General features: G+C 48.4%; 1 protein-coding gene across 1 annotated transcript in view; it reads left to right on the forward strand.

The window, feature by feature from the left end:
* KAT5 (lysine acetyltransferase 5) overlaps positions 1 to 25,110 on the forward strand; it is a 319,317-nt gene that overhangs the window by 116,746 nt on the left and 177,461 nt on the right. The window contains exon 5 of the mRNA XM_030220227.1: positions 5,029 to 5,109. Coding sequence (XP_030076087.1) covers positions 5,029 to 5,109 — 81 coding nt within the window. The remainder of the gene's footprint in view (positions 1 to 5,028; positions 5,110 to 25,110) is intronic.

Consider the following 25,110-nt stretch of genomic DNA (forward strand, 5'->3'; position numbering starts at 1 on the left):
ATTAAGGGCGAGGGAAGTACTGGGTGAGAAGGAACAAGGGGAGGGCAATTGAGTAGTGGCTAGGTGCCAAAAGCAGTGGTGAAAAGGTGGGTTTTCAGCATAGATTTGAAAACAGGTAGAGATGGAGCTAGACGTACAGGCTCAGGAAGTCTATTCCAGGCATAAGGTGCTGCGAGGGAAAAGGAACGAAGTCTGGAGTTAGCAGTGAAGGAGAAGGGGGACAACAAGAGAGATTTGTCCAGTGAGCGGAGTTCACGGGGAGGAATGTAGGGAAAGATGAGAGTGGAGAGGTAATGGGGGGCTGCAGAATGGATGCATTTAAAGGTCAGTAAGAGAAGTTTGAACTGTATGCGGAAGTGGACAGGGAACCAGTGAAGTGACTTGAGGAGTGGGCTAGTGTGGGTATAACGATTTTGGCGGAAAATAAGTCGTGCTGCAGAATTTTGGACAGACTGGAGAGGAGAGAGATGGCTGAGTGGAAGACCAATGAGAAGCAAATTGCAATAATCCAAGTGAGAGATGACAAGGGTTTGGATAAGGGTTCTGGTAGTGTATTCAGAAAGGAAGGGGTGAATTTTGCTAATGTTGTAGATAAAGAAACGACAGGTTTTGGCGATCTGTTGAATATGCACAGAGAAGAAGAGAGAGGAATCAAAGATGACTCCAAGGTTACGAGCCGAGGAGACAGGGAGGATGTGAGAGCCATTAACCGAGATAGAGAATGGGGGAAGAGGGGAAGTGGGTTTAGGGGGAAAAATGAGAAGTTCAGTTTTAGTCATGTTTAGCTTCAGATGGCGTTGAGACATCCAAGCAGCAATGTCAGACAAGCAGGATGAAATTTTGTCCTGGATTACGGTTGAGATTTCAGGGGTGGAGATGTAGATCTGAGAGTCATGTGCATAAAGATGGTATTGAAAGCCATGGGATGAAATCAGGGTACCAAGAGAAGAGGTATAGATGGAGAAAAGGAGGGGTCCAAAGACCCCCCCCCCCCCCCAGGGGGACACCAACTGAAAGCGGGATGGAAGTTGAAGAGGAACCGCCAGAGTGAACACCGAAAGTGCAAAGTGAGAGGTAGGAGGAGAACTAGGAAAGAACAGAGCCCTGGAATCCAATCGAAGATAGCGTATCTAGGAGTGTGGTGTGGTCAACAGTGTCGAAAGAAGCAGATAGGTCAAGAAGGATAAGGATAGAATAGAGACCTCTGGATTTAGCCAGCAGCAGGTCATTAGAGACTTTGGTAAGTGCAGTTTCAGTAGAGTGAAGAGGGCAGAAACCTGATTGGAGTGGGTCAAGAATAGGTTGAGAAGAAAGGAAGTCAAGACAACGGTGGTGCACGACGCGTTCAAGTTATTTGGAGAGGAAAGGAAGAAGGGAGATGGGGCGATAGTTGGAGGGACAGGTAGGGTCAAGTGAGGGTTTTTTAAGGAGTGGAGTGACAACAGCATGTTTGAAGGCCGTAGGAACAGTTGCAGTGGAGAGTGAGAGATTAAGGATGTGACAGATGACAGGGATGATAGTAGGAGAGATAGTGTTAAGTAGATAAGTGGGGATGGGATCAGATGAACAGGTAGTACATTTGGAGGAGGAAAGAAGAAGGGCAGTTTCCTCAGTAGAAACTTCAAAGAAGGAGAGGAAGAAGAGTAGGGGGTGTGAACTAAGGGAGAGAGAGGTGGGGGGAGGGTTTGGATGAAAATTCAAGGTTAATCTTACAGATTTTATCATGGAAGTGCTCAGCTAGGGTCTGAGGAGAAAGAGAAGAGAGAATTGGGGACGGAAGCACTTTGAGAAGAGAGTTCAGAGTGGCGAAGAGAAGTCGAGGGTTAGAGCCAAGGGAATTTGTCAATTGGGTGAAGTAATCCTGTTTGGCCTGTGAAAGGGCAGACTGGAAGGAGTTAAGCATGAATTTGAAATGAATGAAGTCTGCAAGGGTGAGGGATTTAAGCCAAGAACGTTCAGCAGAGCGGGCACAGGAATGAAAGTAGTGGATTTTAGAGATCAGCCAAGGCTGGGGTTTGGTACATCTAATAGGACGGGGCATGGGAGGTGCAAGAGTGTCCAGAGCAGAGGAGAGATTAGTATCATAGGAAGAAACAGCTTCATTGACTGACTTAGATAGAGTGGTGGAAGAGAAAAGGTTAGAGACACAAGAGGACAGAGTAAAGGGGGGTCAATAGCTTGAAGATTCCTAGATGTGGGGGTTGAGATTGGGTGGGACTGGGGAGGAGGGTGCTTAAGTGTGAAGGTTAATAGGTGATGGTCAGAAAGGGGGAGAGCTGAGGAACAGAAGCTGGAGGGGAAGCAGTTAGAGGAGAGGATAAGGTCGAGACTGTGACCATTTTGGTGGGTAGGTGCAGAGGAGCACAGCTGAAGATTGAATGAGGACATTAAGGCAAGAAATTGGGAAGCATTAGAGTCAGAGGAATCATCAGCGTGGATGTTAGTCACCTAGGATGATGATATTCCCCCTAATCCTCCCAACCGTCCCACTAAAAAACTCCCCACACCTCCCCCTCCACATTCTGTCATTCTCACCACCTTAGGTCCCTCCCATAGACCCATCATGCTAAGACACCACACCCCTTTGTATAATATTGCCTCCCACTAAGCAAACCCCCTCAAATCCTTAGCTTAGAGTCTATTGAATATTCCGATCCAATCAACTCCAGGAGAGTGCTGAAACATTCCAGATTTTCCCCCTTGAACAGTGCAAGTTAAGCTGAGCAATCAAACATTAACTTATAGTGCTCGGTATTCTTTTCTGTTTCCGCTTTCAAGAGAACAGAAACTGTATGATATAACCGTACAATGTAATATTCAAAACAGAGCAACTTGGGCTAATTATGAACTGGATGTCAAAAAGAAAGAAAATCTAATTAATAAACATCTCCTTTTCAGGGAGATGACCACAAACAGTGGAATGATCAGCCTTGCAAATGGCTCACAACATATAGGGCTGCCATTTGTGTCCTCCTTTAAGGGTGACAAATGATGCAGTCTATAAAGTGGTGGTCAAAATCAGTCACAGTTCAAGGTAGTCATAGATATTCAATAAAACAGTCACGCACTTGCAAACTTACTGTCTCAGGAAATTTTCCATCATAGCCTTCTGCTATTGATCCCTGGGGTCAGGAAAACACAGCCATCTCGCATGCTGGCCCCCCTCAAGAGGCTGCAGTAGTCTTAGGAAGGCAGGACACAAAGATATTTGCTGCTGCGACCATCTGAAAAAAATGGGACAGTCCCTCACGGTTCACCTGCAATTTCACCAGCTACAATAAAGCAAATTTTTTATTTTCCTCAAAAACAATTAGGAACAGGTGAGAGAGCCTTTCTCTGAGCACCTACCATAGCTGTATAGTCCTGAAAGCTTAAAACTTTCTTGGTTTCATAAGAGAGCAATTTTCCAAGGTGCAAAGCCTGCAAAATGGCCCTCTTATGAGTGAAATTCAGGACTCATAGAATAACAGTCCAAGGGCAGTCTCGCTCCAACCCCTTAGGGCTTAGCCTGTGCACCTGTTCCACTTGCAGAGACCCTAAATGTTCGCTCAGTTGTAGAGATTGAGGCAGCCATGTTTCCACAAATCCCTTCAGCTATTCCTCAGATATGACCTCTGGCAAATTGAGGTTGTTTTGGCGTGATTGATTCTCTGAATCCTCAAACTTCTACCCCAGAACTTTCAATTTGTGGCAGAGTCAGTTTTGTTTCTCAGTCACAGACTCCAAGGAAACTTTCAGCCTGCTAGTATGCTGCTGATGTGCATCGAACTCTAGGTCAAGGCTATCTAACCTTTCATGAGTTGATTCAATTTGGTCATAAAGCTGCTGTAGTTTCTTAGCCAGGGCAGCCTCTACTGCCATGGTGACCTTGACCGTGATTTCCGCAGTCCATGTAGGACTTATAGAAGGACTCATTCGGCCGCCATGATCTGCCATCTTATCCTCACTCACTTGCTGTTTCTCTTTGTCCTCCCTGGGCGCTTTCATCACCATCCCCACTGTAGTGGGATGTGGGAGCTAAGCTTTTCAGCTTCTGCTCCCGCTCTTCTTCATGGTGTCATGTGATCTTGATTTAAAGCTAAAATAAAATAATTTAAAAAAATAGAGAATAGAATGTTTGAGGAAATCCAAGAGGGGATTCAGTAGAAGAAAGGTGGAATTGAACCTGCAGTTTATGGGGTGGCAAGGACAGAAGGGAGTGAGGGAGAAATCCGGATCAGGCAGAGCAGTGGAGAGAAGCAGTTGACCCTAAATATATGGGTCTGTAAATTATCAGGATTCATGTCTTGTGGTTCTAGAAATCAGATTTGTGGCATTCGGGTCCATTTGCCACCAGACCTCTCCCTCCAGTAATGCCTGGACAGTCTACACAGTGCAGGGTGATAAGCAAACAGAATGGTGGCGTCCCTATGGTGCCATAACCTTGGTATGCTTGGGACCCTTCACACTTTGTGTAATGGTGGTTCTTTTTCTGGCTGTTGGATTTTGTGGTGCTGGGATCCCCAATGATTCTCAAGTATCAGCAGTCACTGGAAGTGGTAAATTGATTTCTGATTGCATGACTACACTGTTAAGCCTGAGACTTCTCAAATTTAAAATTGTTTTAATCCTGTGACTTTTTTTTTCTCATGAGTGTCACTAGTGACATCAGCTCCTTCCCTCCCCCACATAAATTTCCTGCAGTGGCCACTATAATGTTAACATGATGACAGCATCATCTGTGCCTCTTCTGCCAGTATCCCAAACAAGTGTTTGGGACACAATGTAAAATCACATTTATACTTTAGTCCCCACATTTTTTATTTATAGTGGGTTTTCAATTGGAATTCTTCTGCCAGTATGGCAGCTCTGGTTAAAGAGCTTAAAAAAATATCAAAGCAGTTTGGAGGGGAGCACTGCATGCACAGCAAGGGTACAGCTTCCCCCAGTGAGATCTGTTGAAACACATCATGGAACCTTTCATTCGCTTGTCTGGTCCTCTTTCACTGCATCAGAAATCTGACCTTTTTTCTCCCATTTACTTTACAGAAGAGAAAGGTAGATATCGTTTCCACAGTATCACTGGTTCCTGCTTCTTTGGACACTGCACAGGCTTCAGTCTTTCCACAGGTGAGACCAAGTAGATTAGACCCCAAAATAGGGAGAGAAATTGCATTCTTAGAGCCTTGCATACAGCGGTGGGAGCCGGGGAGGGCAGGGACCTTAGAGTTCTGCTCCCTCTACAATATTCATCTTTTAATTGCTTTCTTCTGTGCCTCTTACATGCAATCTGTATCCAGGAATGTGCCTGAACAGTGGGCTGGCGCTAATGAAGAGCAGTTAACTTGAACAATTTCCTAAGAGAAAAGTTCATAAGCCATTATTAAGATGGACTTGGCAAAATCCATTGCTTATTTCTAGGATGACCAGCATAAAATCTGTTTTACTTGGGATCTTAGTAGGGTAGGCTGGCTCTTCCAAAAAAACAGCAAGGGAGACGCTTGTTCAAAAATATGATATTTATTAAAAGTTGCCAGACAACGCAACAGAGCTGCCATGTTTTGGCGCCGAAGCGCCTGCTTCAGGAGTCTTGTGGTGTAAGTTATGCAAGGTAAATGGTATTCCCTTGTCATCAACAGCAGATGAATCTATTAACTGATGGGTTGTATTCGCCTACCAACTGGTGGAGATAGAGAACACTGAAAGCACACGGTGTTCCTGGACGCCCAACCCCCTCTGCCTTCAGTATATCTCTATCTCCCAGCAGGTGTGGACGTCGCTTTCTCAGCTCCTGGATTTCTGCCTGGGGAGGCTCCTGTGCTTTGCCAGTAGAGCGGGGGGTGTTGTGGCTGGTGGTGCCCACTTTAAAGGCATACTTGGTTTTCCCTGTCCCTGCCTTACCCCGTTCCCCCTCCTCCTGGAGTTCCTCTGTTGCTGCCTGCCTCTAACTTTTCTCACAGTAAAAAAAAAAAAAGAGAGAGGCTTTCTCCTGAGCTCCTGGTTCGGTGCAGCTTGACCGAAGCTCGTTTGATTCGGTCTCCTGAGGTAAGAGTGGTGCCCAGCTCCTCCAGGAAGGTTCCCGCTGACAGCGCTGTGTGTGGGGTAAGTATTGGTTTCTGTATTTTATGGCTGCTGAAGGGGTTAAGCACTGCTCCCACTGTGGGAAACGCAGATCAGCAACAGGGCTTTGCAGCACATGCTGCCTTGAGCATGGCGGGCGGTGATTCTTCCCGCCCGACGGAGTTGGCAGCGGGCGCCATCTTGGAGTCGCCGCGTGACTCGACCTTCGCAGTTGCAGAGGGGTCTGAGTGCAGGGGGACGCCTCGTTTTGAGGTTTCTAGAGGAGCTATTGCCCCCGCTTCCCCCAATGTGGGGGCGGATGCACAGGATGAGTTTTTCTCCCCTGAATTTGTGCTGCTGATGCATAAGTCTTTTATGTTAAAAAGAGCACTGCCTGAGGCTCCTGACAATTCTTTTCGGATTGGGTTGCCTCCGGTTCTTGATAGCCCAGTGTCTGCTGGAGACTTTATTTCTTCCCCCGAGCTTTTGGCTGACGCTAAGCGTAGGCAAGTGAATACCCCGTCTGAGGGGGACTCTTCACCCTGTTCTCCCCCGTAGTCTATTTTCGGGGAGTCTTAGGGGTCTGGCAGGCCCTCACGGACTGCGGATCCAGACGAGGGTGCCTGCTTGCCACAGGAGTTGGATGACCCTAAAACGGTTCGGATTTTCCACCGCGACGAGCTGCCAGTTCTCATTTCTGATGCCTTACAGACCCTTTGTATTGATCCTGATGAGGGCGCTGCCTCTTCTATTAATCCTCGGATGGCGAGTACTAAGAAGCCTTCTCGGGCTTTTCTCATGCACGCTTCCATCCAAGAGCTTATTTCAGCTCAATGGTCTGACCCTGATGGTCCCTTGAAGGTGGCCAGGGTTATGTGTCAACTTTATCCTCTGAGTGAAAGTCGGATGGCCCTCTTTGGGTTGCCTAAAGTGGATGCGTTAGTCATGGCTGTGCCTAAAAAGACTACTCTCCCGGTGGAGGGAGGGGTCGCTTTGAAAGATATGCAGGACCGGTGGCTGGAATCCGCGCTGAAGTGGTCCTTTGAAATCTCGGGCCTGTCCTTACGGGCTGCTATTTGCAGTTTCTATGCAGCCCGGGCCTGCCTTTCCTGGTTGCAGCAGGCGGTTGAGCAGCCCACCGATGGAGCGGGTTCCCTCGCTGAGGTCGGCCCGCGTATGGAGTCTGCCCTGTCTTTTTTGGCTGATGCCCTTTATGATCTGGTCAGAGCTTCGGCTCAGAAGATGTTGGTGGCGGTTGCTGCCCGCGACCTTCTTTGGCGGCTGACATGGCCTCTAAACAAAGGCTGGTGAGGTTACCCTTTTGGGGTCTTCTTTTATTTGGGGAGGATTTGGAGAAGTTTGTTAAGGACCTAGGGGACTCTAGTCCCAACAGTTGCCTGAGGATAGGCCGAGGCCTTCTTCCAAAGTCCTCCTTTTCCCTCCTCTTCCAGGCCACATTTTCGCGAAGCTCGCAGGTATCGCCCGGGGCACTCTGCGGGGTTTGGTCAACGTACCCGTTTCCAGTAGAGGAACTCCTTTCGTTCGGACAAATGCGCTGCGGCATCCGGGCAACGTCCAGGAGTTCAGGGGCGTCCTCCACAATGATGGGGCACCGGGGCACTCGTTGGTTCCTGCAGTAAGGGGGTTGTCTCTCCCTCTTTCTCGAGGAGTGGGCCAAGATTACTTCGGATCAGTGGGTTCTGGACCTGATCAGAGAAGGTTACCAACTAGAATTATTTTTTTATTTATTTATTTTTTTGTTACATTTGTACCCCGCGCTTTCCCACTCATGGCAGGCTCAATGCGGCTTACATGGGGCAATGGAGGGTTAAGTGACTTGCCCAGAGTCACAAGGAGCTGCCTGTGCCTGAAGTGGGAATTGAACTCAGTTCCCCAGGACCAAAGTCCACAACCCTAACCACTAGGCCACTCCTCGCTGCCCCGGTGGGAGACGCGTTTTTGGAGTCCCGATGCGGCACTGCAGTCAAGCGGGCGGTGATAGACGAGACCTTGCAGGTGTTGCTGAAGCTCGGAGCGGTGGTTCCGGTTTCTCCCGCCGAACTTGGCTGCGGCCGCGACTCCATCTATTTTGTGGTGCCTCGAAAAGGCGGGTCGTTCAGACTTATCCTCGACTTATGCAGAGTCAACGAGGCTTTAGGAGTGCAACACTTCCGTATGGAAACCCTATGCTCTGTCATTGTGGCGGTACAGCCAGGAGAGTTTCTCACGTCTCTGGACCTCAAGGAAGCGTATTTGCATATTCCCATCTGGCCGCCGCATCAGCGGTTTCTCCAGTTTATGGTATTGAGCCAACATTTCCAGTTTTGTGCCTTGCCTTTCGGCCTGGCAACTGCCCCTGGGACTTTTTCCAAGGTGTTGGTAGTGGTGGCTGCCTTTCTCAGGCGAGAGGGTATCGGAGTTCACCCATATCTCGATGACTGGCTCATCAGAGCAGATTCGGCAGACAAAAGCCGACTTGCCACAGCCAGAGTTGTTACAGTTCTTCAGACTCTGGGCTGGGTAGTCAATATGCCCAAAAGTCACCTGACCCCCTCTCAGTCTCTCAAGCATTTGGGGGGTCCAGTTCGACACTGCTTCGGGGTTCGTTTTTCTTCCTGACAACAGGCGTTTCAAGCTTCAGAATCAGGTCCGCCTGCTCCTGCGAATGCCTCGCCCTCGAGCTTGGGACTTTGTTCAGCTCCTGGGATCGATGACGGCCACCATAGAGGTGGTTCCCTGGCTGAGAGCTCACATGAGGCCGCTGCAGCTTTCTCTGCTTCAGCAATGGTCTCCGATTTCCCAGGAATACCAACGCAGACTATGGTGGCTTCCTGCGGCCCAGCGCAGTATGGATTGGTGGCTTTCCGACAGCATGCTGTGGCAGGGGATGCCACTGGCTCTTCCTTTTTGGTGTCTGGTACGGATGCCAGCTTTTCGGGCTGGGGAGCTCATTGTCGGGGACGCTATGCTCAGGGTCTGTGGTCCACCGCGGAAGCGGGATGGTCCATAAATCGCTTGGAACTGAGAGCGATATTCCAGGCTCTTTTGGCCTTCCACAGGACACTGAAGGGTCTTCCTGTTGTCCGAGTTCTGTTGGCCAACATGACAGCAGTGGCCTACATCAATCGTCAGGGCAGCACTCTGTGAAGGGCCCTGGCTGCGGAGGCATCTCAGTTCTGCAACTGGGCCGAGCGCCACCTAGAGCGACTCACATAGCCGGTCAGAGCAACGTACTAGCTGATTTCCTCAGCAGACATCAAATCGACCCAGCGGAATGGGAACTGGCAGAAGTTTTTCTTCAGATTTGTGCCAAATGGAGGACTTCAGGCTTGGACCTCATGGCGTCAAGCGTAAACGCCAAAGTCCCTTGCTTTTTCAGCAGAAGGCGAGATCCTTGCTTGGTGGGGTTGGATACCCTGGCTCAAAGTTGGCCCTCAGGCCTCCTGTATGTGTTCCCTCCTTGGCCCTTGATAGGGCGAGTACTACTTTGGATTCGTCTGCTCCGAGGATTGGTGATTCTCATCGCCCTGGATTGGCCAAGGCGTCCGTGGTACGCAGATCTCCGGCAGATGATGGTGGACACGCCTCTTCCTTTGCCTCGGGTTCCGAACTTGTTAGTTCAGGGTCCGGTGACTATGGAAGATCCTTGCCACCTTGGTCTTACGGCCTGGCTTTTGAGGGGGCGCAATTGAGGGACAAGGTTATTGCCATGCTCTTGCAGGCTCGCACGCGGTCTACCTCTGTGACTTATGCTCGGATCTGGCGCACTTTTGAGGCGTGGTGTTCTCCAAAGTCTATCTTGCCGACTCTGGCGACAATCTCACTTTTGCTGGATTTTTTTGCAGGACGGGCTACAAAAGAGCCTGCCCTACAATTCCCTTCGAGGTCAAATGGCAGTGTTGGCTTCCGGAGGGAAGTCTTCGGCTTTTCCCTTGCTGCTCATCCGACTATTGTCAGATTTCTCAGAGGGGCGCTTCGGCTCCGTCCTCCTTTGCGGTCGCCCTGTCCGGTTTGGAACCTGGGGCTGATGTTGAAGGCGCTCCAGCGATCTCTGTTTGAGCCTCTTAAACGGGCTTCTGAGAAAGATGTTACTCTCAAGACGTTTTTTTTTAGTGGCAATGACGTCGGCAAGAAGAGTTTCTGAGCTTCAGGCTCTTTCCTGTCAGGATCCTTTTCTACAGTTCTCGGAATCCGGGATAACTGTTCGTACAGTGCCTTCCTTTCTGCCTAAGGTGGTTTCAGCTTTTCTCCTGAACCAGCCCATTTTTCTTCCTTCCTTTTTGTAAGGAGGAGTTTCCGGACTCCTTTGGGCAGTTGCGCCTTCAAGCCGCATTGAGCCTGCCATGAGTGGGAAAGCGCGGGGTACAAATGTAACAAAACATTTTTTTGGATGTCCGCAGGGCTCTGTGGCAGTATCTACAGATGTCACTATAGCCCGCTGGCTTAAGAAATTCATTTTTCTGCTTATCCGCTTTCAGGGCGGTCACAGCCTTAAGTGTATAAAGCGCACTCTACAAGGGCAATGTGTCCTCTTCGTGGGCTGAAACGGGTGTCTTTTCCCTTCAAGAGATCTGTCGTGCGGCTACCTGGGCTTCTCAGCTCTCTTTTGTGTGGCATTACAGGCTGGATGTGGCAGCATGGCAGGATGCGCATTTTGGAGCGCAAGTGCTTGCTCGCGGAGTTGCCTGTTCCCACCCTACTTAGGGAGTGCTTTGGTACATCCCATCAGTTAATGGATTCATCTGCTGTTGATGACAAGGAAGGGAAAAATAGGTTCTTACCTTGATAATTTTCTTTCCTTTAGTCACAGCAGATGAATCCATGATCCCTCCCTGTCTGACTTTAGTTTTTGTACAGATGTTGCATACAGACATTGTGCTTCATCAGGAGTACTTGAAGACAAGCTATCAGAGTTACTACATGCTGTTTGTATTGCAGGAGGTTGATAACGTCCCTCCTTTGTTTGGTTATTGCTCCAGTTCAGAGGCGTTTGTTCTCTGTGAGGAAAGTTTGTTATTTTGCCTTTCTTATTCACTGTGCTTTGGAAATTTCATATACTGAGGGCAGAGGGGGCTGGGCGTCCAGGAACACCATGTGCTTTCAGTGTTCTCTATCTCCACCTGCTGGTAGGCGGATACAACTCATCAGTTAATGGATTCATCTGCTGTGACTAAAGGAAAGAAAATTATCAAGGTAAGAACCTAATTTTCCCTTCCAAAACCCAAATACAACCGCTGGCAAATTTTAGTTATCCAAAGTGTAAGGCAAACGTTTTTTTTTTTTTCTAACTTTCCTTTTTATCTTATGCTGATACTTGTTGAAAGTGTTTGCCTTACTTTGGATAACCAAAATTTGCCAGCGGTTGCATTTGGGTTTAGGAAATACCATTTACCTTACATAACTTACACCACAAGACTCCTGAAGCAGGCACTTCGGGGCCAAAACACGGCAGCTGTGTCGAGTCATTTGGTGACTTTTACTAAAGATCATATTTTTGAACAAGCGTCTCCCTTGCTGTTTTTTGGAAGAGCCAGCCTACCCTACTTTTTGGACTCCTTTTGTTGACATTCTTAGGGACTAAGTGTTCCTCCACTTTGAGTGCTCGTTTACTTGGATTTTGCCAGGTACTTGGACCCGGTTTGACCACTGTTGGAAACAGGATACTGAGCTTGATGGACTTTCGGTCAATCCCACTATGTTCTTATGTAAGGTCATATGCCTTAGGGTTTGCTAGAGCTGCTACTGATCCCGTCCTATACATTGTACAGATATTAGCTATTACAGCTGAATTTCACTTCCCTGGTAGGGAAGCAGTCAGCCATAACATCATGTGGACCCAGCTGGCGGTAGGGATGAGTTTAGCTTCTTCTATTGACCCAGAGAGCTGTCTGATTGCACTTCAATTTATTTTTATTGGTGTGGCAGAACTGCAAGCAAATACTAGTCCTGAAGGCGCTCCTTCAGCAGTAAGCCATGAGTCAGTCTGTGTTTCATGTATAACTGCAATTGTCCGAGGACAAGCAGGCCATAATTCTCGCAAGTGGGTTAAAATGGTCCCACATTGCCCGATCCGGAGCTTTTGACAAGCTTTACAAGAGCTTTGTGGAGCACGAGACTTACTCCACCTCACATGCGTGAGTGCCTTACCGCCTGCCGTGAGAGCGCAATTCCTGCAGTTCTTTTTCTACCACGGTGAGGAGTGGCTGCTTTTTGTGGCTGCTCTTCTCAGGTCTGAAGAGAGGTTTTTTTTTTTTTGTGTCTTTCGGCGTATTTTTCCACTGTTTTTTGCTATGCCCTTGTTCTGGTCCCTATATTTCCTCTTCCCTTACGGTTTTAGTTCTTTTTTTTCCCAGTGTCAAGTTTCCTTTTTTTTCTGCGTCATATGGCCGCATTTAGGCATCGACTTCTGCCGGGTTTTCCCTTTCTTTTTTCTGGTGCCTTGTCCCTTTTTCTGGCATCATCACTTCATTTGATTTGGCTGTAGAGGTTTTTCTGTCCATGTCCACTCAAATTCTCAGTGGCTTCAAACACTGTAGCTGATGCAGTCAAACCATCTCTGGGAAGTACACCTATTCTTGGTGTCTCCAGTGTTTAGGACCCGATCATAGCCCTGCTAACTGTGTCCTCTGTCTTCGGATGAAAAAGCAGATCCAGGTTGCTAGAGAGGCCTAACGCGAGAGAATTTTTGGAGCCAGGTCCGATGCATCGGCATCGAATTTAGGGGTGTCGGCATCAACTTTGCATACTGCACTGGCATCAGGAGCTTCAGTACGTATGGCTGCTGCTAGGCCTGTTGACACTGGGAGCAGTGGAACATCGAGTGGGTTTCCACCTGTCTTGACGCTGACTGCTTTGCAGGGCCCCTGGGAGGATTTGACATTGTCCTTATCAACACCAAGGAGTCTCGATGTCAAGCTTCAGGCAAAGGCCAAGAAGAATCGGTATCAGTTGTCCTCAACGCATGGTGCCAGGAGCTCCAGAACGTCGAGGAATTTGGCACCTGAGAAGCATCAGTGCCGAGAGGACTGCTCCCTCTATTCAGGAAGTGCTGCTGCGTCTGTCTCCCAGCAGCCAAGAACCAGCTCCTTTCTTGACCCAGCAGTTCTGCAGCCTGTCTTTAAGCCAGCACCGCAGCCTTTCCCAGTGTCTGCCCTCGATGAGCACATCTGGGCCTTGCTCCCCGAGCTGCTGGATGGCCTCCTTGCAACAATGTGTATCGATATGGGGGTACTTGTGCCTACTCTGCCTCCTGTTGTGGCCCTGCTTGGCCCTCAGCCTGCGATGTAACCTCTGACTCTGGTGTCGCGTGCCACCCAGGCTGTAACTCCCTTGACGTCGGTGGAGGAAGCGTCACTGGAGTCAAGGTGGGAGCCGGCTTCTCAACACCTTTCACAACGACATGGGTCTTCCAAGTCGACGCAGACTCAATCTCAGCCCTCCTATGAGGAGGTTTGCTCTGATACCAATGAGGAGCGTTCATGGAAGTTGGAGGAGGATCCATGGTATTTTTCAGAAGATGAGTCCTATGACATCTCCTTTGAACCTTTCCCTCCATTTGAAAGGTGAAAATCTCCTCTGGAAAACTATTCTTTCCCCTCGTTTGGGAAGGAAATGGCTGATACCATTCCATTTCCTTTGGAGGTGGAGGACGAGCCCAAGGCTCAAGGTCCTGGACTATGAGTCTTCTCCTAGAGAGGCTGTGACTGTCCACGAGATACTCAAGGAGGTTCTCATTCAGAATTGGGAGTCCCCTCTGTCGGTCCTTGTCCTGCCCAAAAAGATCAACACCTTGTACTGGATCCACAGCACACCTGGATTTGATAAGCCTCAGTTGCCTCGTCATTCCGTGGTGGTGGAGTCCGCCCTCAAAAGAGCCAGGAATTCTAGAGACTATCTTTGGTGCCTGCAGGCACAGAAGCTTGGACTCTTTTTTTGGGAGGAAGGTTTTCCAGGTCTTTATTCTCGTGTCCTGTATACAGTCTTAGCAGCTCTTCATGGTGCACAAGTTACTAGACTTGGCTGACTCTCTTCCACTGGAGCAGGCCAAGTCGGTCCGCCAGTTGCCCAAGCAGCAGAAGGTGGACCAGGGGCGCCTATGACGCTTTTGACATGTCATCGAGGCTCTCTGCCCAAAGTATAGCAATGTGCAGACTGTCATGGCTGTGTGTTTCCGACTGATGTCCTATGCTGGTGGATAATCTTTTAGGAGAGAAGGTTGAGGAGGTCCGTGACCAAATCAAGAAACGTATTGATACCATCTCCTCTTTCTCCCGCCGGGCACCTTCTGCCTCAGCCTTCCTCATCTAGGAGGTCTTTTGGCAAGTCAAGGAGGTATGTCTACTACTCTAAGGCGTAGATACGCTACCGCCTCTTGACAGCCTGCTCAGGCACAGCCCCAGCGCGCTCGTTCCCATCAACAGCGTGCGCCTAAGGCCCTTGCTGTTCCCCAGTTCAAACCAGGGATGAGCTTTTGATTGGCTCCAGCAGAGCATAGCAGCTGTCACAGTGACCATCTCAGACAACTTGCAGGTTGGGGGGAGGCTGACGTTTTTCCACGAAAGGTGACCCCTTATAACTTCTGACCAGTGGGTTCTCCAAATAACCTGTATTGCCTCAATTGGCATCAGGAACCTCCAAATTGTCCACTGAGAGCTCATTACTTCAGCTTTCAGTGTGAGCAGGTACTTTCAGTGGAACTCTGTGCTCTTCTAAAGGCCCATGCGGTCGAGCCCCTTCCACCAGGGGACGAAGGGCGGGGATTCTAGTTCAGGTACTTCCTCATGCAAAAGAAAACAGCGTATGAGTTCCATCCTAGACCTAAGGGTCCTGAACAAATTCCTAGTCAGAGACAAGTTCAGGATGGTTTCCCTGGGTACCCTCCATGATTCAGGACAAATGATTGGCTGTGCTCTCTGGACTTAAAGGATGTGTATGCACCCATCCCGATACTTCCAGCCCACCAGCAGTATCTTCGGTTTTGGCTGGGAACACAGCACTTCCAGTACTGCATGTTGCCCTTTGGCCTCGTGTCAGCTCCCAGGGTCTTTACCAAACGCCTATCAGTAGCACAGCGTTGCTACACAGTCTGAGGGTGCATGTGTTTCCTTACCTCAACAATTGGCTGGTGAAATGCACGTCAGAAGATGGGGTTCAGTAGTTCATGCAGAGGACTGTTTGGGTGCTGAAGCTACTAGGGTTTGTCCTAAACTACTTTAAGTCCCATCTTCCCCCTGCCCAGCGATTGGAATTCATTGGAACCCTGCTCAATACACAAAAGGTTCAAGCCTTCCTCTCGGAGCCAAGAGCAGATGCCCTGGTTGCACTGGCTTCTCAGGTTCGAGCCTCTCGGGTCATGACTCGGCAGATGTTGAGGTTGTTGGGCCACATGGCCTCCACAGTATGTGACTCCCATGACATGCCTTCACATGATATTCGCCTAGTGAACCCTGGCCTCTTGGTGGTGCCAAGCCAGGAGAGGTCTAGAAGATGTTATCAGTGTGTTCCCGGAACTCGCTCGCTCTCTGTTGTGGTGGACCATTCGATCCACTATGACTCTGGGACTTCCATTCCAGATTCCTCAGCTGCAGAAAGTGCTGATGATGGATGTATCTCTCCTGGGCTGGGGGGCTCATGTAGGTGGGCTTCACACTCAAAGATGCTTGGTTCGCCCAGGAAACAGATCTATAGATCAATCTCCTGGAGCTTTGGGCAATCTGGAAGGCTTTAAAGGCTTTCATAGATCAGCTGTCTTACCAAATTGTTCTCATTCAAATGGAATATCAGCTTGCCATGTATTATACCAACAAGCAGGGGGGCACCGGATTTGCCCTCTGTGTGAGGAGGCCATCTGGATGTGGCGTTGGGCTTGCCAGCATGGCATGTACCTTTGAGCCATTTATCTGGCAGGCAAAAACAACAACCTGGTTGACAGACTGAGCAGGGTTATGCAACCACAAGAGTGGTCCCTCAACATGGGCGTTGCCCGAGAGATTTTCCAAGGTTGGGTCATCCCCTTGGTGGGCCTCGTTGGCACTCAAATCACAAAGTCCCTCAGTTCTGTTCCAGGCTTCAGGCTCATGACAGGCTAGCATCGGATGCCTTCCTCCATTGGGGGACAGGCCTTCTGTATGCATATCCTCCCCTTACTCTTGTAGGGAAGACTTTGCTAAAACTCAAGCAAGGTCACGGAATCATGATTCTGATCACATCTTTCTGGCCTTGGCAGATCTGGATCCCTCTTCTTCTGGAATTATCCTCCAAAGAACCGTGGAGATTGGAGTGATTTCCGACTTTCATCACGCAGAACGAGGAATCTCTTCTGCGTCTCAACCTTCAGTTTCTGGCCCTCTCAACCTGGATGATGAGACCCTAGAATTTGCTTCCTTGGGTCTTTCAGAAGGTGTCTCCTAGGTCTTGCAGGCTTACAGAAAAGATTCTACTAAGAGGTGTTACTCTTTTAAATGGAGGAGGTTTGCTGTCTGGTGTGAGGGCAGGGCCCTAGATCCACTTTCTTGCCTTACACAGACTCTGCTTGAATACCTTCTACGTCTTTCTGAGTCTTGATCTCAAGACCAACTCAGTAAGGGTTCACCTTAGTGCAATTAGTGCTCATCAACATGTAGATGGTAAGCCTATCTCTGGACAAGCAAGCATTGGCCTATTACATGGAGTGGACTAGGCCCCACAGACAGTCCACCCCTTTTTGTTTCTTTTGATCCCAACAGGATGGGGGTTGCCATCAGGGAAACAAACACTCTCTAATTGGCTGGCAGATTGCATTTCTCTTACTTACGCCCAGGCTGGGCTGATCCTGGAGGATCATGTCATGGCTCACAATGTCAGAGCCATGGCTGTGTCGGTAGCCCACTTGTGGTCAACCTCCATTGATGAAATTTGCAAGGCTGCAACATGGTCTTCAGTGTACACATTCACATCTCATTACTGCTTTGAGCAGGATACACGACAGTCAGTTCAGGCAGTTGCAGAATCTGTTTGGGGTCTAGAATCCAACTTCACCCCCTAGGTCCATTTTATTCTGTTCTAGGCTTCACTCTCACTTAGTTTGTATAGTGTCAGGTTAATTTGAGTTATGTCCTCACTGTTGTGAGATCCAGTTGACCAGTGTTTGTTGTTTTCAATGAGCCTGGATGCTAGGAGTACCCCACTTGTGAGAATTATGACCTGTTTGTCCTCAGAAAGTGAAGATACTTACCTGTAGAAGGTATTCATTGGGCCTTATATTCTCAAAAACCCACCCGCCTCCTCTTGGAGTTGTCTCCTTTTCTTTATTTTTATGCTGTAGTATTTAACTGTAGTAACCGTGCTCTCGCAGTGGGCAGGAAGGCACTCATGCATGCGTGTTGGAGCATGTCTCGCGCTCCACAAAGCTCTTGTAAAGCTTGTCATAAGCTTTGGACCGGGCAACACGGGACCGCGTTACTCACTTGTGAGAATATAAGGCCTGCTGTCCTCAGAGAATACCTGCTACAGGTAAGTATCTTCCCTTTTCCTTATGGTGGACCAGCCCAGGCACACAGGTTTAAGCCACACTGCCAGCAGATGGAAACAGAGAACACAACTTTTTCTAGTGATGACATCACTTCAATGAGGAATAGTTGCTGTATGAGTTGATTCTTGTCTTTAGCATCTGTCCTGTTTTTCCGATACAGCATCCTTTACATTTTTTGCATTGAGTGATATATTCTGCATTGGAGGAAGAGCAGTAACCCAATCATCAAAATGACTATTTTTCAATGCAGAAAATGTGAAGGGTGCTATATTGGAGAAACAGGACAGATGCTAAAGACGTGAATCACTTTATTATTATTATTATTATTATTACATTTGTATCCCACATTTTCCCAGCTATTTGCAGGCTCAATGTGGCTTACATAGTACCGTAAGGCGTTTGCCAAGACCGGTAGAAAAAAAATACAAGGTGATATTGTGGTCAAGTAAAAGTGCATTTGATTCAGACATAATAGGGAGGGAAGTTTAAATAAAATCCAGTACGATCGTTGGGTTTCCTGTGATGCAGAGTGTAGACATCTACGTTGGGTCAGTAGGATATGCCCTATTGAACAGGTAAGTTTTCAATGATTTCGTGAAGTTTAAATGGTCGTAGATCGTTTTCACTGCTTTTGGCAATCCATTCCATAGTTGTGTGCTTATGTAGGGGAAGCTGGATGCATAGGTTGCTTTGTATTTGAGTCCTTTGCAGTTTGGGTAGTGGAGGTTTAAGTATGTTCGAGATGATCTGTTTCTGTTTGGTAGATCTATGAGATCTATCATGTATCCTGGGACTACGCTGTAGATAATTTGTGGATCAGGGTGCAGATTTTGAAGGTAATGCGTTCTTTAATTGGGAGCCAATGCAGTTTTTCTCATAGTGGTTTGGCACTTTTGAAACGTGTTTTACCGAATATCAACCTGGCTGCTGTATTCTGGGTGGTCTGTAGTTTCTTCATGAGTTGTTCTTTACATCCCGCATATATTCTATTGCAGTAATCTGCATGGCTTAGTACCATTAATTGTATAAGTTTACAGAATGTTTCCCTCGGGAAGAAAGGTTTTAGGTGTTTAAGTTTCCACATCGAATGGAACATTTTCTTAATTGTACAGGCATGACATTAAAACACCACAAAGCTAACCAAGGTGACATAGGGTCAAAGGGAGAACACAATAAAACGCAGAAAAAATGGTGAATTGTTGTGTATCTCTAAGAAATATGTTATCTTCCCAAGTCTTGCTGAGTACCTGCACATGGTGACCCTGTTGTATAACATCTATACCAAATCTTAGTAAGGCAACACTATTGTATAAGTATGGTAGGAAGGAAAAAGAGAGATACATACTGGTTGCAGGTCGCCCAGGATAAAAAGCTCTGGTTTGTGCACTAGAGCTAATGATTGCGGTAGCAATAGTAGAAACCTTTAGGAGAAGAAAACGTCTCTGATGCAACTATAGGTCTTGTTGAACTTGTACATGGACCCACTGCAGCAGGAGATAAACCACAGGAAATAATGAAAGTTAAGAGTACTAAAAACTGATAGGTGGATTCTCCGAGGACAAGCAGGCTGCTTGTTCTCACATATGGGTGACGTCCATGGCAGCCCCAGGTCCGGAAAATCTTCCTAGCAACAAAGGTTGCTAAAGCCTTCGAGCGTGCGGGTACGCGGCCATTTTCCTGCCCGTCGCGCAAGAGACCCACTTCAGTCTTCTTTTTTCCGCGGTCAAGAGCGGCTGTTTACAGCGGTTCTGTGCCCCAGAAAAGAAGAGCATTCATTTTAGTCGGCTTTTCCTTCTCCGTCGTGCTCATGCACGAGCTGTTTCGTTTTTTCTTTAAAAAAAAAAAAGTTTTCCTCTTAGTTTCTTAGTTTTCCCCTCAAGTTTCCTTTCATCGTCGTGTGCGACCATTTTGGCCGCTCGTTCGGGTTTTCTCCCTTTTTTGTGCCCTTCTTTTGGTACCATCGCGAATTTTGATTTCGCTGCCGCTATTTTTCCGTCGATGACATCGAGGCTCACCAGCGGCTTCAAGAGTGCACTCAGTGCAACCGGGCAATCTCAGGCACCAACTCTCACGCGTGGTGTATCCAGTGCCTTGGGCCCAACCGTCGCCCAGACGCATGCAAGTTGTGTCTTAGCCTTAAAAAGCGGACACAAGCGTCGAGACAAGCTCAACAGGAGCGCCTGTTTGGAGCTTTGCCCGGTACTTTGACGTCGACAGCGGTACCGAGGTCGGCGGTGTCGATGTCGGCACCGGAGAGTGCATCGATCTCGTGAGCGCAGGTAATGGCTGTACAGAGACCATCACATGCTGGCAGCAGTGAACCATCAAGTGGGTCTCCACCTGCCTCGAGGGCTCCTGCGGTGCAGGCCCATCGGGACCAACCCCTTTCGGACCTGACCCCGAGGAGGTGTGTGGATTCCATGTCCTCGTCGGTACCGAGGGGTACCAGTGACGTGCTTTGAGTGAAGGCGAAGAAGCACCATCATCGGTCGCCTTCCCGTCACGGTACTGAGAGCTCCGGGGCGCCGAGGGAATCGGCACCCGGAAAGCGTCAACGCCGGGAGGACCGCTCACCCTCCATACAGGAGGTCTCGATGCGCTCTTCTCCGGACAGCCCGGTACCGCCTTCGCGCCCCAGGCAGATTCTGACCTCGTCGCCTGTACCGGCCCCACAGCCTTGCTCGACAGACACTCTAGATGAGCGCCTCTGAGCCATACTTCCAGGGATTCTGGAACGGCTGCTGCGACCATCTGTTCCGGTACCGCAGGTGCTTGCACCGTCAGTACCGTCGAGAGATGTGGCAATTGGCTCCCCGCCTGTGGTGAGGACTGCGACACCAGTACTGCTTGCGGCATCCGCTGCCACCCAAGTTGACTCCCCATCAACGTTGCTGGAGGGAGCTTTGTCGCCGGTGGCGAGAGAGTCTTCTTCTCGACATCGCCATAGAGGAATTAGTTCCACGGCGTCGAGACGGGCTCGGCTTCGGACCGAAGCTCGAGAGCTTGTGTCCGATACCGAAGGTGAGGCCTCGTGGGAGGCAGAGGAAGACCCCAGATATTTCTCTGATGAGGAGTCTTGTGGTCTTCCTTCTGATCCTACTCCTTCCCCGGAGAGAAAGCTTTCTCCCCCTGAGAGTCTGTCTTTCTCATCATTTGTCTGGGAAATGTCTACCGCCATTCCCTTCTCAGTGGTTACTGAGGATGAGCCCAGGGCTGAGATGTTCGAGGTCCTGGACTATCCTTCGCCACCTAAGGAGTCGTCCACTGTTCCTCTTCATAATGTCCTGAAGCAGACATTGATGGCAAACTGGACAAAACCATTAAGTAATTCCACTATTCTCAAAAAGATTGAGTCCCAGTATCGGATCTACGGGGACCCAGAGTTGATGAAGACCCAATTGCCTCATGACTCTGGGGTTGTGGATCTGGCTGTCAAGAAAGTCAAGAGTACTAGGGATTATGCCTCGGCGCCCCCGGGGCGGGAGTCTAGGACTCTGGACTCTTTTGGGAGGAAGGCCTACCATTCTGCAATGCTCGTGTCCAAGATCCAATCCTACCAGCTCTACACGAGCATCCACTTGCGGAACAATGTGCAGCAGCTGACGGACTTGGTCAATAAGCTCCTGTCGGAGCAGGCCAAGCCTTTTCAGGAGGTGGTCAGGCAGCTGAAGGCATGTCGCAAATTCCTGTCCAGGGGTGTTTACGACACTTTTGATGTTTGGACAAGTTCCTGGAGGAAAAGTCCATAGTCTGCTATTGAGACAGACATTGGGAAGCTACTGCTTGCCCTGGGATTGGTAGCATGGAATGTTGCCATTGTTTGGGTTTCTGCCAGTATTTTTGACTTGGATTGTCCACTGTTGGAAGCAGGATCCTGGGCTAGATGGACCATTGGTCTGACCCAGTATGGCTATTCTTATGTTCTTGTTAGGAGTGGGCCTCATAGAAATAGAACTACCATCATAAGCTTCCAGGCTTATTTAACGTTATCAAATCCAAATGCACAAAAAGTGCTGAAGTATGAGAGCAAGTGTCCAGAATCTAATTACATCATTAAACTTAGGCAAGCATTCTAACAAGCAGAATGAATGAGTGAGAATCCACCTGTAAGTACAGGAATGGAATCAACAGAATATCAACGCAGGAGAAAAAGCCCTTTAAAGAATTTGATCAGCAAACAAGGAAAAACAAGTGGCAAATACACAAATACAGCAGGAAATAGAAATGATTACTCATCTTGTAGCTGACTGAGAAATACTGATGGCAGAAAATGTTTATACGGAAAGGCACAACATGGTAGCACGTCTCAGTCATTAGAAACTCTATAAGCATTACAATGTCCCTGCACCAGAAAAGTATTGGGATTGTGACCCTAAGAGAATTGGGAAAACAAAGAAGTATAATCACCTAGGACATCCCCATCCTGACAGATAAAAAGTTGGATGCAAGAAAACTGGACATAGTAACATAGTAACATAGTAGATGACGGCAGAAAAAGACCTGCACGGTCCATCCAGTCTGCCCAAGAAGATAAATTCATATGTGCTACTTTTTTATTTGTACTGTCCTCTTCAGTGCACAGACCGTATAAGTCTGGCCAGCCCTATCCCCGCCTCCCAACCACCAACCCCGCCTCCCAACCACCTGCTCTGGCACAGACCGTATAAGTCTGCCTAGCACTATCCCCGCTGCCCAACCACCAGCCCCGGCACAGACCGTATATGTCTGCCCAGCACTAGCCCCGCCTCCCAACCACCAGCTCTGCCACCCATTCTAGGCTAAGCTCCTGAGGATCCCTTCCTTTTGCACAGGATTCCTTTATGTTTATCCCACGCATGTTTGAATTCCGTTACCGTTTTCATCTCCACCACCTCCCGCGGGAGGGCATTCCAAGCATCCACCACCCTCTCCGTGAAAAAAATACTTCCTGACATGCTTCTTGAGTCTGCCCCCCTTCAATCTCATTTCATGCCCTCTCGTTCTACCGCCTTCCCATAGTGGTTCGAGTACCATTATATTTAATAACATTCCTGAATTATTTCAGGTAAGAGTGGTCAGGAAAACATTTAGGAGAGATGTTAATCAACATGGCTACCATTAAGATGGGTTATTTTATCATAAGTTGTGCTATTTTAGCACAGGGTCCCATTTTGTGCAGTGAGATCCTTTGGTAAAATAGCACACCTTTTGATAAAATAGCTAGGGCTGCATTTCCATTAATTTTTAATCGTGATTAATTGAGCGAGTAAAAATAAAAGAACCAGGGAAAGTATTGTATTTATTACTACAGCATTCAGCATAAGAAAACATATTAACAACATTTTTCCTGATATTCAGTGCTATTTTAACTGGCCAGGAAACACTCCTGGCCTGTTAAAGAGCACTTAACTGGCTATCTCTGAATATTCAGCAGGAGATAGCCGGTTATCTTCCTCTGAATATTCCGGTCAGCACTTAGTGGTTAACTGGTTATATCGCATGATATACGGCTATCCACAAATATTCAGCAAATCGCTGGCTACGTTTGGCAGCCAAATTGGGCCGCACAAATAGCAGGCCTATCTTTGACCACTATAAACTTATCTAAATATTGGCTTTGCCGATTAAGTTTAAACCAGCCAAAAATAAAACAGATATTCAGTGCCAGTCACTGGAAACAGCCCAGCATTGAATATCTGGCCTCACCGCCAACCGCAAGGGTTAACCGGTCTGCCTCTCACAGTCTCGGCCTCGTTGTCTTTGTTTAACCATAAGAACAGCTAAAACACATTCAGCAGTAAAGTATTAAACATTAAACACAATATACATTATCTTAGTGTTTCAGCCAGCTGCTGAGGCACTCAAGTTTTTCAACATTGCCTGGAGAAAGAGCTGCACATATTTTTTATTGACTATGTGTCCTGATAATGAGTGCTCACAAGGGACAGTTATAGCTGGTGTTCCTAACTATTTCATGGCCTATCTAGCAATGACCAGATGTGACACTTCATGCTTTTTCCACCACTGAAGTGGGCCTAACTCTTGGTCTGTCTGAGGTTCAGCAGTGTAACGGTCAAAAGCCTTGTTACCAGATGTTGGTTCCAGTAATATATCCTCATCGATGGCGGATGTTCTTTGTCAGGGGATAACCTTTTTGGTGAGAAAGTAGAGGATCTAATTGACCAGATCAAGAAGCATAATGATGCTATGGATTCTCTCTCCCGCCGGGCGTCTTCTGCTACTACCTCCTCATCTAGGAGGTATTTGGGGGGGGAAGAGAAGTGCTCTCTATTCCTATCCTAGGCGTAGGTACACTCCTACTTCTCGGCAGCCTGCCCAGGCTCAGTCCCAGCGCACTCGTTCTTGTCAACAGCGTGCACCTAAGGCCACTGCAGCTCCCCAGCAAAAGCAAGGGACAGGCTTTTGATTGGCTCCAGTTCAGCATAGCCTCAGTAAAAGTTTCCGTAGGGGAGGTTGATATTTTTTCACCAAAGGTGGCCTCTCATAACCTCCGACCGGTGGGTTCTTCAAAGAGTTTGGTTAGGATACGCCCTCAATCTGGAATCCAAACCTACAAATTGCCCACCGGGAGCTCATTCTTACAGCTCCCAGCACAAACAGGTACTTGCAGAGGAACTCTCCGCCCTTCTACAGGCCCAAGCGGTTGAACCCGTTCCACCAGGGGAAGAAGGGCTGGGATTCTATTCCAGGTACTTTCTTGTGCAAAAGAAAACAGGGGGGATGCGTCCCATCCTAGACCTGAGGGCCCTGAACAATTTTCTAGTCCGATTCAAGATTCAAGAAAACGATTGGCTATGCTGTCTGGACTTAAAGGATGCTTACTCACACATCTCGATACTCCCAACTCACAGGAAGTATCTTTGATTTCGGCTGGGAACACAGCATTTTCAGTACTGTGTACTGCCCTTTGGTCTGGCGTCTGCGCCCAGAGTTTTTACAAAGTGCCTAACGGTAGTCGCAGTATCGCTCCGCAGGCTAGGGGTGCATGTATTCCCTTATCTCGGAGGCAGGCGATCTACAGTCCATGCAAATGACTACTCAGGTGCTAGAGCTACTGGGGTTCGTGATCAATTACTCCAAGTCCCATCTCACCCCAGTTCAAAAGTTGGAATTCATTGAACACAAAGACAGCTCGAGCTTATCCTCCCGAGGCAAGGGCAGACAACCTCCTGTCCCTAGTGTCCACAGCTCGAGCGTCTCAACAGATCACGGCTCGGCAGATGTTGAGACTTCTGGGGCACATGGCTTCCACAGTTCATGTAACTCCCATGGCACGTCTACACATGAGATCAGCTCAATGGACCCTAGCTTCCCAGTGGTGTCAAGCTGCGGGGGATCTAGAGGATGTGATCCAACTGTCCACCGACTTTCGGAATTCCCTTCAGTGGTAGACGATTCGATCCAATTTGACCTTGGGACGTCCATTCCAAATTCCTCAGCCACAAAAAGTGCTGACGACGGATGCATCCCTCCTGGGGTGGAGAGCTCATGTAGATGGATTTCACACTCAAGGAGCTTGGTCCTGTCTGGAAAAAGGTCTTCAGATCAATCTCCTGGAATTG

Source organism: Microcaecilia unicolor, chromosome 11 (genome assembly GCF_901765095.1).
Source record: "Microcaecilia unicolor chromosome 11, aMicUni1.1, whole genome shotgun sequence".
Classification (NCBI taxonomy): domain Eukaryota; kingdom Metazoa; phylum Chordata; class Amphibia; order Gymnophiona; family Siphonopidae; genus Microcaecilia; species Microcaecilia unicolor.